This window comes from Orcinus orca, chromosome 2, assembly GCF_937001465.1.
Source record: "Orcinus orca chromosome 2, mOrcOrc1.1, whole genome shotgun sequence".
Taxonomy (NCBI): domain Eukaryota; kingdom Metazoa; phylum Chordata; class Mammalia; order Artiodactyla; family Delphinidae; genus Orcinus; species Orcinus orca.
The window spans coordinates 15,866,531-15,884,818 of record NC_064560.1 but is presented as its reverse complement, the minus strand read 5'-3'; the positions used below and the strand labels follow the sequence as shown (position 1 = coordinate 15,884,818).

At 37.2% G+C, this 18,288-nt stretch overlaps 1 protein-coding gene across 1 annotated transcript in view; it reads left to right on the top strand.

Annotated features, from left to right (window-relative positions):
* Positions 1-18,288, top strand: part of MALRD1 (MAM and LDL receptor class A domain containing 1) — a 589,021-nt gene that overhangs the window by 81,664 nt on the left and 489,069 nt on the right. Inside the window, exons 11-12 of the mRNA XM_049705518.1 lie at positions 8,015-8,112; positions 15,957-16,130. Coding sequence (XP_049561475.1) covers positions 8,015-8,112; positions 15,957-16,130 — 272 coding nt within the window. The remainder of the gene's footprint in view (positions 1-8,014; positions 8,113-15,956; positions 16,131-18,288) is intronic.

The following is an 18,288-nucleotide window of genomic DNA, read 5'->3' as shown; positions in this document are numbered from 1 at the left end:
TAATATTGAGCTGCATGAGCTGTTTATATATTTTGCAGATTAATCCTTTGTCCGTTGATTTGTTTGCAAATATTTTCTCCCATTCTGAAGATTGTCTTTTCATCTTGTTTATGGTTTCCTTTGCTGTGCAAACGCTTTGAAGTTTCATTAGGTCCCATTTGTTTATTTTTATTTCCATTACTCTAGGAGGTGGATCAAAAACAATCTTGTTGTGATTTATGTCAAAGAGTGTTCTTCCTATGTTTTCCCCTAAGAGTTTTATAGTGTCTGGTCTCACACTTAGGTCTTGAATCCATTTTGAGTTTATTTTTGTGTATGGTGTTAGAGAGTGTTCTAATTTCATTTTTTTACATGTAGCTGTCCAGTTTTCCCAGCACCACTTATTGAAGAGACTGTTTTTTCTCCGTTGTATATCCTTGCCTCCTTTGTCATAGATTAGTTGACCATAGGTGCGTGGGTTTATCTCTGGACTTTCTATCTTGTTCCATTGATCTGTGTTTCTCTTTTTGTATAAGTACCATATTGTCTTGATTACTGTAGCTTTGTAGTATAGCCTGAAGTCAGGGAGTCTGATTCCTCCCACTCCGTTTTTTTCCCTCAAGACTGCTTTGGCTATTCAGGGTCTTTTGTGGCTCCATACAAATTTTGAGATGATTTGTTCTAGTTCTGTAAAAAATGCCATTGGTAATTTGATAGGGATTGCACTGAATCTGTAAATTGCTTTGGGTAGTATAGTCATTTTCACAATATTGATTCTTCCAGTCCAGGAACATGGTATATCTCTCCATCTGTTGGTATCATCTTTAATTTCTTTCATCAGTGTCTTATAGTTTTCTGCATACAGGTCTTTTGTCTCCCTAGGTAGGTTTATTCCTAGGTATTTTATTGTTTTTGTTGCAATGGTAAATGGGAGTGTTTCCTTAATTTCTCTTTCAGATTTTTCATCATTAATGTATAGGAATGCAAGAGATTTCTGTGCATTAATTTTGTATCCTGCAACTTTACCAAATTCATTGATTAGCTCCATTAGTTTTCTGGTGGCATTTTTAGGATTCTCTATGTATGGTATCATGTCATCTGCAAACAGTGAAGGTTTTACTTCTTCCTTTCCAATTTGTATTCCTTTTATTTCTTTCTTCTCTGATTGCCATGGCTAGGACTTCCAAAACTATGTTGAATAATAGTGGTGAGAGTGAACTTCCTTGTCTTGTTCCTGATCTTAGAGGAAATGCTTTCAGTTTTTCACCACTGAGAATGATGTTTGCTGTCGTTTTGTCGTATATGGCCTTTATTGTGTTGAGGTAGGTTCCCTCTATGCCCACTTTCTGGAGAGTTTTTATCAGAAATGGGTGTTAAATTTTGTCAAAGGCTTTTGCTGCATCTATTGAGATGATCATATGGTTTTCGTTCTTCAATTTGTTAATATGGTGTATCACATTGATTGATATGCGTATATTGAAGAATCCTTGCATCCCTGGAATAAATCCCACTTCATCATGATGTATGATCCTTTTAATGTGTTGTTGCATTCTGTTTGCTAGTATTTTGTTGAGGATTTTAACATCTATATTCATTAGTGATATTGGTCTGTAATTTTCTTTTTTTGTAGTATCTTTGTCTGGTTTTGGTATCAGGGTAATGGTGGCCTCATAGAATGAGTTTGGGAGTGTTCCTTCCTCTTCAATTTTTTGGAAGAGTTTGAGAAGGATGGGTGTTAGCTCTTCTCTAAATAGAATTCACCTGTAAAGATCTGGTCCTGGACTTTTGTTTGTTTCAGGATTTTTAATCGCAGTTTCAATTTTATTTCTTGTGATTTGTTCATATTTTCTGGTTCTTCCAGGTTCAGTCTTGGAAGGTTATACCTTTCTAAGAATTTGTCCATTTCGTCCAGGTTGTCCATTTTATTGGCATAGAGTTGCTTGTAGTAGTCTCTTAGGATGCTTTGTATTTCTGCGGTGTCTGTTGTAACTTCTCCTTTTTCATTTCTAATTTTATTGATTTGAGTCCTCTTCCTCTTTTTCTTGATGAGTCTGGCTAATGGTTTATCAATTTTGTTTATCTTCTCAAAGAACCAGCTTTTAGTTTTATTGATCTCTGCTATTATTTTCTTTGTTTCTATTTCATTTATTTCTCCTCTGATCTTTATGATTTCTTTCCTTCTGCTAACTTTGGGTTTTGTTTTTTCTTGTTTCTCCAGTTCCTTTAGGTGTAAGGTTAGATTGTTTATTTGAGATTTTTTTTGTTTCTTGATGTAGGCTTGTATAGCTATAAACTTCTCTCTTAGAACTGCTTTTGCTGCATCCCATAGGTTTTGGATCATTGTATTTTCGCTGTCATTTGTCTCTAGGTATTTTTTGATTTCCTCCTCGATTTCTTCAGTGTTCTCTTGGTTATTTTGTAACGTATTGTGTAGCCTCCATGTGTTTGTGTTTTTTTATGTTTTTTTCCCAGTAATTCATTTCTGATCTCATAGTGTTGTGGTCAGAAAAGATGCTTGATATGATTTCAATTTTCTTAAATTTACTGAGGCTTGATTTGTCACCCAAGATGTGATCTATCCTGGAGAATGTTCTGTGTGCACTTGAAAAGAAAGCTGTTTTTGGATGGAATGTCCTATAAATATCAATTAAATGTATCTGGTCTATTGTGTAATTTAAAGTTTCTGTTTCCTTATTTAGTTTCATTTTAGATGATCTGTCCATTGGTGTAAGTGAGGTGTTAAAGTCCCCCACTATTATTGTGTTACTGTCTATTTCCTCTTTTATAGCTGTTAGCAGTTGCCTTATGTATTGAGGTGCTCCTATGTTGGGTGCATATATATTTATAATTGTTACATCTTCTTCTTGGATTGATCCCTTGATCATTATCTAGTGTCCTTCCTTGTCTCTTGTAACATTCTTTATTTTAAAGTGTATTTTATCTGATATGAGTATTGCTACTCCAGCTTTCTTCTGATTTCCATTTGCATGGAATATCTTTTTCCATCCCCTCACTTTCAGTCTGTATGTGTCCCTAGGTCTAAAGTGGATCTCCTGTAGACAGCATATATATGGGTCTTGTTTTTGTATCCATTCAGCAAGCCTGTGTCTTTTGGTTGGAGCATTTAATCCATTCACGTTTAAGGTAATTATCGATATGTATGTTCCTATTACCATTTTCTTAATTTTGGGGGGTTTGTTTTTGTAGGTCCTTTTCTTCTCTTGTGTTTCCCACTTAAAGAAGTTCCTTTAGCATTTGTTGTAGATCTGGTTTGGTGGTGCTGAATTCTCTTAGCTTTTGCTTGTCTGTAAAACTTTTGATTTCTCCACCAAATCTGAATGAGATCCTTGCCAGGTAGAGTAATCTTGGTTTTAGGTTCTTCCCTTTCATCACTTTAAGTAAATCATGCCACTCCCTTCTGGCTTCTAGAGTTTCTGCTGAGAAATCAGCTGTTAACCTTATGGGAGTTCCCTTGTATGTTATGTGTCGTTTTTCCCTTGCTGCTTTCAATAATTTTTCTTTGTCTTTAATTTTTGCCAATTTGATTACTGTGTGTCTCGGAATGTTTCTCCTTGGGTTTATCCTGTATGGGACTCGCTGTGCTTCCTGGACTTGGGTGGCTATTTCCTTTTCTATGTTAGGGCAGTTTTTGACTATAATCTCTTCAAATATTTTCTCTGGTCCTTTCTCTGTTTCTTCTCCTTCTGGGACCCCTATAATGTAAATGTTGTTGCATTTCATGTTGTCCCAGAGGTCTCTTAGGCTGTCTTCATTTCTTTTCATTCTTTTTTCTTTAGTCTGTTCCACAGCAGTGAATTTCACCATTCTGTCTTCCAGGTCACTTATCCGTTCTTCTGCCTCAGTTATTCAGCTATTCATTCCTTCTAGTTTAGTTTTCATTTCAGTAATTGTATTGTTCATCTCTGTTTGTTTGTTCTTTAATTCTTCTAGGTCTTTGTTAAACATTTCTTGCATCTTCTCGATCTTTGCCTCCATTGTTTTTCCGAGGTCCTGGATCATCTTCACTGTCATTATTCTGAATTCTTTTTCTGGAAGGTTGCCTATCTCCACTTCATTTAGTTATTTTTCTGGGGTTTTATCTTGTTCCTTCATCTGGCATATAGCCCTCTGCCTTTGCATCTTGTCTCTCTTTCTGTGAATGTGGTTTTTGTTCCACAGGCTGCAGGATTGTAGTTCTTCTTGCTTCTGCTGTCTGCCCTCTGGTGGATGAAGCTATCTAAGTGGCTTGTGTAAGTTTCCTGAGGGGAGGGACTGGTGGTAGGTAGAGCTGACTGTTGCTCTGATGGGCAGAGCTCAGTAAAACTTTAATCCGCTTGACTGCTGATGGGTGGGGCTGGGTTCCCTCCCTGTTGGTTGTTTGGCCTGAGGCAACCCAACACTGGAGCCTACCTGGGCTCTTTGGTGGGGCTAATGGCAGACTCTGGGAGGGCTCTTGCCAAGGAGTACTTCCCAGAACTTCTGCTGCCAGTGTCCTTGTCCCCATGGTGAGCCACAGCCACCCCCTGCCTCTGCAGGAGACCTTCCAAAACTAGCAGGTAGGTCTGGTTCAGTCTCCTTTGGGGTCACTGCTCCTTCCCCTGGGTCCCAGTGCACACACTGCTTTGTGTGTGCCCTCCAAGAGTGGAGTATCTGTTTTCCCCAGTCCTGTCAAAGTCCTGCAATCAAATCCCGCTAGCCTTCAAAGTCTGATTCTCTAGGAATTCTTCCTCCTGTTTCCGGACCCCCAGGTTGGGAAGCCTGATGTGGGGCTCAGAACCTTCACTCCAGTGGGTGGACTTCTGTGGTATAAGTGTTCTCCAGTCTGTGAATCACCCACCCAGCAGTTATGGGATTTGATTTTACTGTGATTGCACCCCTCCTGCCGTCTCATTGCGGTTTCTCCTTTGTCTTTGGATGTGGGGTATCTTTTTTGGAGAGTTCCAGTGTCTTCCTGTCGATGATTGTCTAGCAGCTATTTGTGATTCAGGTGTTCTCACAAGAAGGAGTGAGAGCATGTCCTTCTACTCCGCCATCTTGGTTCCTCCTCACTATACACCTGGTAGTGCAGTGGACAAGAATCCACCTGCCAATGCAGGGGACACGGGTTCAATCCCTGGTCCAGGAAGATCCCACATGCAGCGGAGCAACCAAGCCACGTCCACTGAGCCTGTGCTCTAGAGCCCGTGTGACAACTACTGAAGCCTGTGCACCCAGAGCCCATGCTCCGCTACAAGAGAAGCCAATGCAACAAGAAGGCCGCACACTGCAACGAAGAGCAGCCCCTGCCCGCCACAACTAAAGAAAGCCTGCGCACAGCAACGAAGACCCAACACAGCCAAAAATCACCCCTCCATTCTTTATTTTTATACTGTGCTGGTTAGCTAGCTCTTCTGGGGTATATGGGTGTACAAGAGTTTTACAATGAACAGTTCAGATTAACAGAAACACTTTCTTTGGCATATTGTAATTCCACGGGTCTCTTAAGTCAGTGTATTCTGTGGAGCAGGCTTGCAAGAAAATAAATCCAGAGACGTATTCCTAGAAGTACATGGGTCTGGGGTCAGAGTTCAGTGTCTTTAGGCCTAACCTGCATATATAAACTTTAAGTCAGTATTATCTGTTTTTCAAATATTTGGTTAAAATTCTCTCAGGATTGCTTTTAGCTTCCACATCAGTTTTTACTAACATAATATTTTCATAATATCATCTTTCCATCTAATAACATGTTATCTCTTTTCATTTAATCAGAAGGCTTATAGTTTTCCATGGAGTTTTATAATGTTCTTCATATAAGTCCTGTCCCATTCTTGTTAAATTTATTCCTACATATTTTGTATTATTGTTGTTAACTGTGAGTAGAATATTTCTTACCATTCTAAATCCCGTGTCTTACTGCTAAAATAAATAAAAATGACTTAAAAGTATTTCTCTGTTTCTATTTACCTTACTAAATTCTCTTATTAATACTTGTCTTTATTAAAAGATAGAATCTGTTGGGGTTTCTATTTTCACAATTATATTATTGGCAGTACATGTGGAACTCTCTCTGTTTTTCTATTGTGTTTACTAGAAATTTTATTCTCTTGACTTCCACATTTACTAGATTTATAAGATAATCCTAGTCCAAGATAATTAATATTATCTCATATTTCCTCTAATTACTAATGGTGACACAATTCTCCAGGTAGTTTCTCATTTTAATTAAAATAGTTTTGCTGTTTACCATTGAAAATGTTATTTATTTTGAGGTTGGTCATTAATCTTTATTAAGTGTTTTTTAAAAATATTTTATTGAGGTTATTTGGAATGGCTGACTGTTTTTCATAGTCTTTTCAATATTTGTTGATATGAATCTATGATTTTACTCTTTAATTTGTTGATCTAATTGACTGTTGATATGTCTGTTAAATCAAACCTCTATTTTTGGAAAGCTCACTTGTCAGGATACATTATTTTTTGATAAGAATTTCAGGTGCAATTGAAACATTTTAATTTGAATTTTGTATGTATGATCATGAGTGATATTGCTTTATTTTTATTCTGTTTTCATCATTCTTAACATTAGAGATATCTGGCATCATAAAATGAGTCAGGGAGCTCTCCATATTTTTCTAAGACCTGAGATATATGCAAGTCATGTGTAAGTATTTATTCTTTAAAAATTAAATAAAATTAAATAAAATTAAATAAAATTCAGCTGTAGGGCCATATGTTCTGTTAGATTTTTTTCCTATCACTTTTCCAGTTACTTTTGTGGCATAATCAATTTGTTCAAACCGTTTGCTTCTTTTAGATTTTGGAGTTTTAGAGTTTATATGTTTCATCCTTCATTAACTGCTTGTTTGAAATCATCCATATTGTTTTAAATGACCAGGGGAGTAAGATCTTTGAATGTATGTTAATTTTTAGAATTTTAATTTATGTTTTGACAATATTCAGTTGAGTTTTACTTGAACCTCAGGTAAAGGATTTTTAAACTGGTTTAATTTTTCAAAATCATCTTTTCCTACTCTACTCTTTTATAGGGGAAATAGAGAATTTAATGAGCTCATATATACTGTTTCTGTTACTCTTAGTTTGGATTTTGGGAACAGTGATCTTTATCCTTCCCAATTGGCTTTGAGATTTAACACCCATATAAACTGGGTTCTATTTTTCCCACTCAGAGACCACACTGCTGACTTGCAACCTTGGTTGTTTGGTTAAACATGTGGTGGTATCTGTAAAGTAATATGTTTTAATTCTGAAGTCCTTTTCATTCTGCGCAGTCAGCATTGATCTGTGTCTAAGAAAATCACCTTCTGAATGTGTTTTTTTCATCAAAATAGTTGGCTTTACAAGTTGCCCATCACTCTGTGATTATCAAAGGGCAGGATCAGGACTTGACATTGTTTAGCATAACCTTCCTTGTAAATTTTCAATATTCAATGAAGGTACCCCTGACAGCCGTTCAGAATGTGTGATCCTTTGAGTTGCTAAGAGATGTTATCCCCCCCGTACATTTGCCATGAGCACATCCACTGTAGTTAAAATCTAGAAGCAGTTATTTTGTTAACACTAGATTAGATCTTTAATTAAGCTTTCATCCCCACTAGCACAGACAGCAGTGTCAAACATGTAAGCCCCAGGAGAAACCAAACTCATTCTATAGGCTCGTATCCTTCAGTACATTGTGAAGAAACTTACAAGCAAATGTCTCATGGGAATTTTGTAAGGGTATGTTGAATATCTAATTGTAAACTTAGAAGCTTCATTTAATTTGATTTCTAACTATGACGTGAGTTAAGCCAATAAACATATTTGTTGAGAGGATTTAGATCAAGAGCTTGTTTTTCATCAGTTGGGTTTTATTTTAGATTTAATGTTATCCATATGAAAGCACTTTTTGGTTATCTACAGAGCTTAACAGTAAAGAAGTAAAAATGTAATTTTCTTTATCTGATTGACAGTTGAATGTGTGCACGTTAGCGCAAAGAACGACTAAATGTCCAATAGTAGAATTTGTATCCATATGGCTTTACGTTTGTTTTTGCAGGATCGTTTATTTATTTGGGGGCACATCGATCACCTGCAGTGGCCAAGCTTGGGAGTCCTGTTCTTACAAAATCACTCAATGCCTCTACCCCGTGTCAGGTACCCAATTATTGGAATTTCCATTGGCCATTCTTTAGTTGTAAACTGTTAAGCTTGGGTTACTCTAGCTAGTAAAGGCTGGCTGTGTTTTACTAATATTTTCACAATAAACTGAGAGATTTATATGAGCTATTTCAACATGAAATGTCATTTCGTTCCAAAAGACATTTGCAGTATATAACTTACACCCTTCTTTTGGGGGGCCTATTCAAAACTATTTCTGTCATTTTGCATTCTTTCCATGTAGTCTTTCAATAATTTAAAGCTGTGGATACAGGTTGCCCAAACTGCTTGTTATCTTGGCCAACAGTGTTAGTTGAGGAAAATAAAAGCAGTTCAACAAGTTCTACTGAAAGAAAAATGAAAGGATGAATAAAGAAAGATAAATATATGCAGAAAAAATAATTACATTTCCAAAATTTTATTTTTTCAGTTAGTCCTTCTGGTGCCAGGTAAACACAGACCAAGGGATAAAATGCTCAGGTCATTTCCACAGCACAACAGAGAAGAAAGAAGAGGGACTTTTGGAGGCAGGTGGACCTAGTTCCAACTGGTTCCAATCTCAGTTCTGCCACAAATGATATGCTTCCTTTGAGACTCAGTGTCCACACTGGAAGCATAGTGTTAGCCTGCCTTCTTCACATGGTTGTGAGAATTCAAACGTGATTAAGTAAAGCACCTGGAAAAGTATTTGGCAGGTATTAGGTGTTCAATAAACATAATCCCTTTACTTTCCGTAACATGAATGCCTATTAGATGCTTCTGTTCAGCTTGCCTTGCTTTCCATCCTTTTGAGAGTTCTGACATGTCCCTAAGCCTTTAGGATTTCAGGTTTTTTTTTTTCTTGGTTATCAGAAAATAATGAAGGGATCAATAGTGCCACGCACTAAATTCATCACCTAGAAGTGCAGGGTTACAGCACTAACACAGGCATTCCTGATGATAAATTACAGATCATCAGACCTTTATAATTAAAGTATAAATTTCATTATACCTTCAGCTTGATATAATTCTCAATGAGAGTGTCCAGAACTCTTAATAGGTTGTCCTCATTATTTTTCCCCTTTGGTTTTTGCTGCCCATTTCTCTGTGGGAATTTGGATTAAAACAACTGCCTGGACTCCACTTCCACCTCACCCAGATGGACTCTAGAGTCTCCCACCTTTGGTTTATTTTAATTAAATCTTATGTGGTAGATGTACGCTTTTCTTTTTCTTTCTTTCTTTCTTTTTTTTTTTTTTTTTTTGAGAACTCCTGAAGCATTTAGTTGCTCTTTACAAGTACTTTACAGGCTTACTGAACTTTAATTTAAGGTCATATACCAAAGCAATGCAATTGCTGTTGTTAAATTCGTTAACGACACTGGATAAAAAAGAATAGAATTTGTCAATTCTCCCTCTTACAGAAATGTGAACACTAACACTAAGAGCTTATTAAAAATTCTGAGACTCACTGAGAAATCAAAGAGTTTTCTTCTTTTTAAAGATGATCTACATTTCCCATTGTTGTATGTGGGTAGCCATTAATTTGTGGTAGTAGGGATTGACCCACAATTGATGGTTGTTTCTACTTGAGGACATTTTTCTCTATTGTGGCTTAAATTTGGAGCTTACCTGTGGGAGCTGTTGGGGTGGAGCCTCAGTGAAAGCAGTGGACAATTTAGACACTTGGTGGTTTATCTCTCAGAACCAAGTCCTCAACCTTCCAAGGCCTTGGATATACTGATTTAGAGGTTTGCCTTGGTTTGTGGAAAAGTAAGAGTATTATAGACTGCCAAAGAGGTATTTGTTTTTTCCCTTTTATCTGCCTCTGCTTGAATGTTGGTAATCTTTGAGTTAGAGGGAGGGATATTTGGATTACTTTATAGTACTTTCCAGCGTAGAATTACTATTAGATTGTTAGAGGTTATTTATAGTCTGAGATACACATGGCCAAAGTGCTCTCCCATAGGAGTATTCTAAGCATATACTATTACTGTTTTATAAGTTTGTGGTAATGTGGGATTCTTTCTTTCATGAAAGTTACAAAATAAGCTAACAAACCAAATTCTTATCTTCTTGAGTAATCAGAAAATCCAGCCGATCTTCCTACTTGGAACATATTGATTGATAATAGTTGTATTCATGGAATAGTGAATGTTCTTTATTATATTTATGGTAAAGTGGGGCAGTGAAACAACCAGAGTTGGGCACTTTGATATGATTAAAGCCTTCATTATATGGAATTACATTTTTTTCTCTACATAATCATACCAGGCTAACAGAGTTAAGAATATTTGTTTGAAAGGACTTTAAAGGAATATGAAGCTTTCTTTTGAGTCTTTTTTTTCTAACAGCAGCCTTTTAGGGTCATTTTGCATGAATTACTCTGTACTTTATGTGTAGCCAACACATGGCATCAACATGCAGAATTGTTCCTGTAAGTACTCATTGTTCAAGATGTGGACTTTTATTTAAAAGCTTCAAAAGCTCCTTTGGTCACTGGTGGAAATTTGGCATTTTTCCTTGGAGTAACCAGGAGATAGGACAAAGAGAACATGTGGGAGCCAGAAGCTAGTATTTCTTATTGCTGTCGAAATACTGTTCTTTTTTTTTTAACTTTTTCTTTTTTTAATTAATTTATTTTATTTTTTATTTTGGGCTGCGTTGGGTCTTCGTTGCTGCGCACGGGCTTTCTCTAGTTGCGGCGAGTGGAGGCTACTCTTTGTTGCGATGCTCGGGCTTTTCATTGCGGTGGCATCTCTTGTTGTGGAGCATGGGCTCTAGGCGCACGAGTTTCAGTAGTTGTGGCACGTGGGCTCAGTAGTTGTGGTTCACGGGCTCTAGAGCGCAGGCTCAGCAGCTGTGGTGCATGGGCTTAGCTGCTCGGTGGCATGTGGGATCCTCCTGGACCCAGGGCACGAACCCATGTCCCCTGCATTGGCAGGCAGATTCTTAACCACTGCGCCACCAGGGAAGCCCTGTTACTGTTTTTAATAATTTAGGAAATGTAAAATCTGAAGGAGATTTATGTGGATATTAATATTTTCTCACTCTCATATTTGAGTTACTGTATAAGAGACATATCTCACTTTTAGGACTTCATAATTAAATATAGCAGGACTGATAACATGAAGCTTCCACTTTCAATGCCATTTTGTGTGTTTGTCTTTTGTTTTTTTTTGTATTCCCCAACTCATTTTGCTATTCTAATCCTCTTTAATCAAAAAATTCATACAATTAAAAAGAAGTGAATAGAGATACCAGGAAAAAGACAGATGAAACAAAAAATAGGTTGGCTCCAAAAATAAAGTTTACGAGGCCCAGGCTACATTTTTGCATCTAAGTTTTCCAGCAGCCGATGCAGAGAGAGACATGTGAGAACTCATTTGGTTCATATTCAAGGAAGTAAAAAACAAAACAAAAATAGTTCTTCTGAGACTTCTCCCCTGATTGCACACATACCAGTGTACATGTTCTTTCTCTGATTCAGTGCACACCTATTGCTTCCCTACTCCGTGCTCATCATAGCCCTCAATGTTGGGAATATACTAGGGACAATGTAAACACGTTTGCCATAACAAAGTATAGAATTTAGTGAGGCATACTGATAGCAGTTCAGTGTGAAGTGCTACAGAGAGTGATAAAAATATAAAATACATATAATATATAATATGTAAGTATAATATATAATGTAACAATATATAAATTAAACATAAATATAATATATAACATACACATATATACGTATAAACCATATATATAAGTGATAACCCATTTATAACAACTCTCTCAATGAGTTTGAAAAGGCCGTGTCTTGTAATGTTCCCCAAGTAGAGTTACGAGCTCATAGCAAAGAGAAATTTAGAAAAAAAAGTAATATACAGTGGGGCTTGGAATGGTGCACTCATGATCTGTTCTCTGATTGTTTTGTTTACTCCAAGGATAGTATTAGAGCATGAGATAGATTCTAGAGGAAGCAATGGTTTATTGGGGAAAGGTTGAGCAGATATTCTCCCCAGTTGTACATTGTCAAAACACATGAAGATTAATCATTTAGATGAGAAAAACAGATTATATTTTATTGAAGATTGCAGACTTTTACTTAAGCTTGTTCAGATAAAAAGAGGCAAAAACATGATTATGAATAGGAATCATAAGAATCACTATGGTAATGATGAGGGGTGTGTGTGTGTGACAGAGAGAGATGAATGATCCCCCCTACACTGACTTAATTCCACTTGAGTTTTGAGGAGTTACAGATATCTTGTTTCTTTTCCTTTTTTTTTTTAAACTTTTTTTGTGTTTTACTCTTTTTATTATCCTAGAAGATATAACAGGTGTAGCAAATACCAGACAGGGGTCGACATGAAGCAGAGAAGGCAGAGGTAGCTGAGAATTTGGAGAATAACTGAGAAAAGACATGAAGATCTGACCAAAAACCTCCCTAATAGGGAAGCAAGTGGAACAAAGACCATAGGAAAGTTGAGGAAAAAGGCAGAAAATTTGAAGAGTTCCAACTGGAGACAGACCAAAATAAAATGAAACAGAAAAGAGAAATAAAGAAGACATTATTTTGAACTTCTAAATAATGTCCTGTTAATGTCCTTTGCAGAATTTAGTGTCAGAGATTTACTAATTAGTAATTACTACTTGTTCCTAATTACATTCTTTTGTAGAACTGGCCATTCCTCTGGGAATATCACAGGGCACTGTAGAAACCAAACAACAAGATTAGTTATTCACCTACACTTGGTAACTAGTAGTATAAGTCACCTGATATGGTGTCCTTTCTTTTTATAGTAAAATGAATGATTCAGTGTGTGTGTGTGTGTCTGTGTCTTTTGGTGGCACCAAGTGGCATGTGGGATCTTAGTTCCCCAACCAGAGATGGAACCCATGCCTGCTACAGTGGAAGCGTGGATCTCACTGTTGTGGCCTCTCCCGTTGCGGAGCACAGGCTCCGGACGCTCAGGCTCAGCGGCCATGGCTCACGGGCCCAGCCGCTCCACGGCATGTGGGATCTTCCCAGACTGGGGCACGAACCCGTGTCCCCTGCATCGGCAGGCGGACTTTCAACCACTGCGCCACCAGGGAAGCCCAGAAGCATGGAGTCTTAAACGCTAGACCTCCAGGGATGTCCCAGATTCAATATTTCTAAAAATATACAAATAATATAAAATCAGAGAATACAATTAAAAACAGTAAAGTAATTTGAACTTCATTTCTTTTCTTTCCAATTTGCAATTAAAGGAACTGCTTTGTTGGAAGTTATTTAACCACAGGAAATTTTCTTGAATAAAATGATTCACGGTCTTGCATAGTCACCCTATACATACAACCCAAGTTGTGCATATATATACAACTTAGTGAAAACCGAGGAGAAATAAAAGCAAGCCTTTAATATTAACATTTTATATAACTGCTTTTTAATGAATCAGGCATGAATCAAGACAGTAATTTCCTTTAAAATGAAAAGTAGTAAATAAATTTTAAATGGTTGGCATAATTTTAACATACAGCTCTTTTTAATAGAATTTTCTGTGATGGACATTTTCCTCTGCTATGTCCACTATGGAAGTCACTAGCTACAAATAGCTATTGAGCACTTAAAATGTGATGAGTGTAACCAAGAAAGTGACTTTTTCATTTTGTTTAATTCATTTACATGTAAATAGCCACACTGTTTTCATACCTTTGTCATTATACTCATTATACTTAATTGTTCCTTTTCTTTTCACTCTCTCCCATAAAACTCTGAGGTCCTTAAGGACACTTAATTCCTTGCACATTTTGTAACACAGAGCAGGTCTCTCTTTCTGTCTCTCTTTGAAGGTTTATAGACGTTTGCTTTAGCAAGAATGCTGATAGCTCCACTCCAACGTCCTTCTTTTCTTCAATACCTATTAACTGAATACCTACTGAATACAAAGTGCCTTGATATGTTCTAAGAGGAATTCACAGCATACATTGTGCTTTTGAGTTTAAGACTCAGTGTTCCACTACTAGTGTGTATCACAGTGAGAGCCACGGATGTTGGCTAAGTTCCTATCGAAAATCACAGCTGTATTTATAAATTTTGTTCAGTCATTTTACCCTTACCAATATTAAATTTGAAAAGACTCTGGAAAGTTTCTTGGTCTATACCAAACTAAAGAATTCTCCTTAAATCTCTACAATGCTATTTCTGTTTTAAATTAAATATAAAATTTAAATTAAATATAAAATTTAAATTAAATATAAGTTCTAAGCTCTTATCTTATTGAATATAGATCCCATTGGTATTTACTCTTAATGCACTATTAAAATAACTTCGCACTGGTAATGTACTGAGTGACAATATGACAGCTTGAAATTCTGATGGGGCTTGCACAGCTCTTGTGCAACTAGGTTTAAAGCTCCATTTTGCATATTTACAAGCTTGGAACATGCTGAAACTACAGCAGGGATCTAAAGTTTAATTGTGGTTGAGGAACAAACATCCTCCCTTTCCATAGAATTTAATCAAACACTTCTGTTTGACTTTACATTTCTTGCTTAAAGGCCTGAGTGTAGGTGAGCTTGGTAGTAAAATCTAATATGAAATGAACAATCAGAAAGAATGCTTGGATCAGTTGGTGGCAATTCAGTAGACATTGAAAGAAAAATGTGTACCACGTTGGAACAGAGAATGCTTGATGTTGTGAACAATTTTTTAAAAGAGCATTAAAAATTTTTTTTCAACTTTCATCTCCACTGAAATTGGTACCAACAGTGAAATAAATGGGATAATAAATAAATAATATATGTAATAACATCTGTCCACATAAAAAAATAAAAGCCCAATGACAAAGGAAGATAACCAAAAATTTAAAATGTAGTGAAACTGAAAAGGAGTCACTTTGAGTCCAAAGAGAGTGATTTCATTTCTCAGGGACCTCATCTCTGAATGCTACTGTGTTTTCCTTTGAAATCTGCAGCATTAGAACTCTCTATGGCATAATGAGAAGAAGAAAAAATTGCTGTGTGTCTGAACTTGCTTTAGTGGGGTTTTTTTGGTCATATTTTGTATTGTGTCATCCAACCACTGAGGCAATTAATTTTCACCTTGCACAGAGCCAAGTATTTAGTAAATGCTCAATAAGTATTTGCTGAATAAACGATAGTGCTGAATTCCACATTATAGCTACTGCTGTCGGCACCTTAAAATACTCCTCTGTGTTTTCTCCACTACCTAGTTAACCTGTCAGTCCTTTAGATTATGTCATCACTGGTGGTGAGTAGGAACCAAACTGATCAAGTCAGGGCTCCCTGGCCTCAAAAAGAACATTTTCTAGTTGGATTAAATTATTGATGAACAGTATTATATAATCTCCCAAGTTTTTTGATAATGTCACAATGGAGAAGGAATTAATGAAAAGTATTCATAGCAGTTTTCTCTTACCTGAGAAATCAGTTTTTGAGATAACTTTTTCTTGGATTGAGACATCAAGGAGAATGAATAGTAATACATGGTTTTGTAATTTTTGAGTCAGATATAGAACGTGTATCTCCCCAGATTCATAAGAAGCAATAGTGAAGGTTCTGTAAAACTTCCATGACGGTGTGGACAAATATATGTCCTCAGACTTGTCTGAGCAGGGTGCTAGTGTCCCATTTCTTTAGATATCTCTATGGCATGTGTTAAAAATATCAGTTAATGTAGCTACCTTGAGCCTTTTTTTTAAGGAGGAAATACAAAGGCTGGCAGAAGATGTACTTAGCATTTTCTGGGTCTGCATGTTTGGAGGAGAATTAAGAAGTAGTTTGGGATACTTTTAACTATAGAAGAGCTACTGGACACAGGTAAATGGAATATTTATATCATTCAAACACATTTTTCACCAGGTGCGGTTTTGGTATCGTTTGTCTCAGCATTCACATCTCTCGGTTTTTACAAGAACATCACTGGATGGGGATTTGCAGAAGCAAGGTGATCTCATCAGAGTCTCCAAATCTCAGTGGAGACAAGCAAAAATCGATCTCTTTGCGAAGGCTGGAGAATCTACTCTGCCTTTTCAGGTAAGCACGTAAGAAATTAATACAACTGAGCCGAAGATGCTTATTTAATGCTGATCTTTCCAGATAATAATATAATACATATATCCCATAAATGTATTTGATGTTAATAAAGCAGACATTCACAATCAGGGATGAGAAGGGAGGTTATCCTGATTAATTGCTAAAGACTTACTTGTGGAAGCGTAGCAAAAATGGAGATAAGAATTGAATAGGATGGCAGAGAGAAGAGTAATTTAACAGGAAAATATTTGTTTTCTTAAGTGAGGATGGTGGATTATATGAGGTAGTGAAAAAAATCTGGGCTGCACTCATATTTTAATCCTATTGCCTTATTTTCTGCTGCCCACTAATACTGAGAATTTTATCACTTTTATGTCATTTACTTGGTTAATAATGAAAGAAGGAAACTGTAGCTTATCAGATGGGTGCAGCAGCTTCCACCCTCCTGGACATGACTCCCTTCTAGATGATGTTTGCAAAGAGCTAGTTTAGAGACTAGATTAGATGGTGGAACATAGTGGAACACTCACTGCCTTAGGAGTCACATAGTCTGAGTTCCCATCTCTGCTCACTCCATGTGTTGTTAAGTGATTGTGTACATTACATCTTTGAGCTTCAAATTTTCCAATCTGTGAAAACCACAGTGATAATAAAAGCAATGCTTGAGAGGAATCTGAATGAAAGAGAATGTAGCTAAAATGGTAGCTATGAACATGAGCTCTGGAGCCTGGGGTTCAAACCCAGGTGTCCAGTCAGAGGGAAGTTGCTTAATCCTTCCGTGCTTCTGATTCTTCCTCTGTAAATGGGGTTGGGGAAGTAAGAACATTGTTGGGGTGTTAGGAGCCTCTGAAAAATAACACACCTCATCTGGTACTCATTTCCAAACTGAGGTAAATATAGAAATCCAACAGAGAGAGCACAAGATATTTTGGAGAAGATGTATTTAAAATAATACCTGACCTCAGAACACACAGCTCCACCCAGAGAACAGCAGACTGCTAGAGAATACAGGACTCATCCTTTGGGGAAAACCTTGTTACCGTGAGTGATTATGATGGGTGAGTGTTGTTTTATGGGTTGGAATACATGCCCCCCTCTGGTGGAGGATGTTGATAATGGAGGAGACTATGGACGCCTGGGGGCAGGAGGTGTGTGGGAACCCTCTGTACCTTCCTCTCAGTTGTGCAACGAACCTAAAACTGCTCGAAAAGTCTTAGTAAAAAAAAACAAAAGACAAAACCCAGAATGTCCTTTGTTAGAACTGGCTATTTGAGAAATATTATGAGTTGAAACTTGTGCCCTTCTCTCTTGGCCTCGTTAACCTACCATCGTTATTGAAGAGTTTCGGCACTGGGTATTTTTTTTTTCCTGTTTAATATTTCTTCTTTTGGGATTTTTGTCTTGCTTTGTTTTGAGGTGCAAATTGAGACTGCTCTTTATTATCTGGGGGCATATTAACTAGTTTTTAAACTGACCAGTGGGTTGATGGAATTTTGTGACTTGGTGTCCACAGATTGGTGATGTTTTCTGTCTTCACCCCCTCCGTGCTGGATCAGCACCACGTGTTGGCTTTTCTCTCACCTACCTGGGGGCTCCCAGTCGGCACCAATCAGCCTCTTCTTCTTCTTCTTCTTTTTTTTTAATGTATTTTTGTGGCCGTACCATGCGGCATGTGGGATCTCAGTTCCCCGACCAGGGATCGAACCTGTGCCCCCTGCATTGGAAGGGCGGAGTCTTAACCACTGGACTGCCAGGGAATTCCCAGCCTCTGCTTAATGGTGCTGGCTTTTTGAGGGGAGTGAATTGTCCTGGGTTCTTGCTAAGCAGCCGTGTTTAATTCAGCCCGAGAAGGTAAGGATTTTAGCATGCACCTCTGTTCCTTCCTATGTAATCTTGTTACTTGGCCGAAGTACAGGCTTGTTTTAGAAACTACAGTTCAGTGAAAAGAAAAATAAGAACTGTTCTCTCAGATGTCACTATTCAGAAGGCCATTACAAGTCCACAGTCTCTAATCAGCAATTTGGAAAATTAAAATTTGGAAAGCAATAAGCTTTTGAAAAACAAATTTAGAGGCAAGATTTCTCCTGACCTGAACCAGCGTTAGGCAGTTCATTTAGTGATGTGTTGGATGATAAAGTGCTGCCCCCAGTCTCCCTGA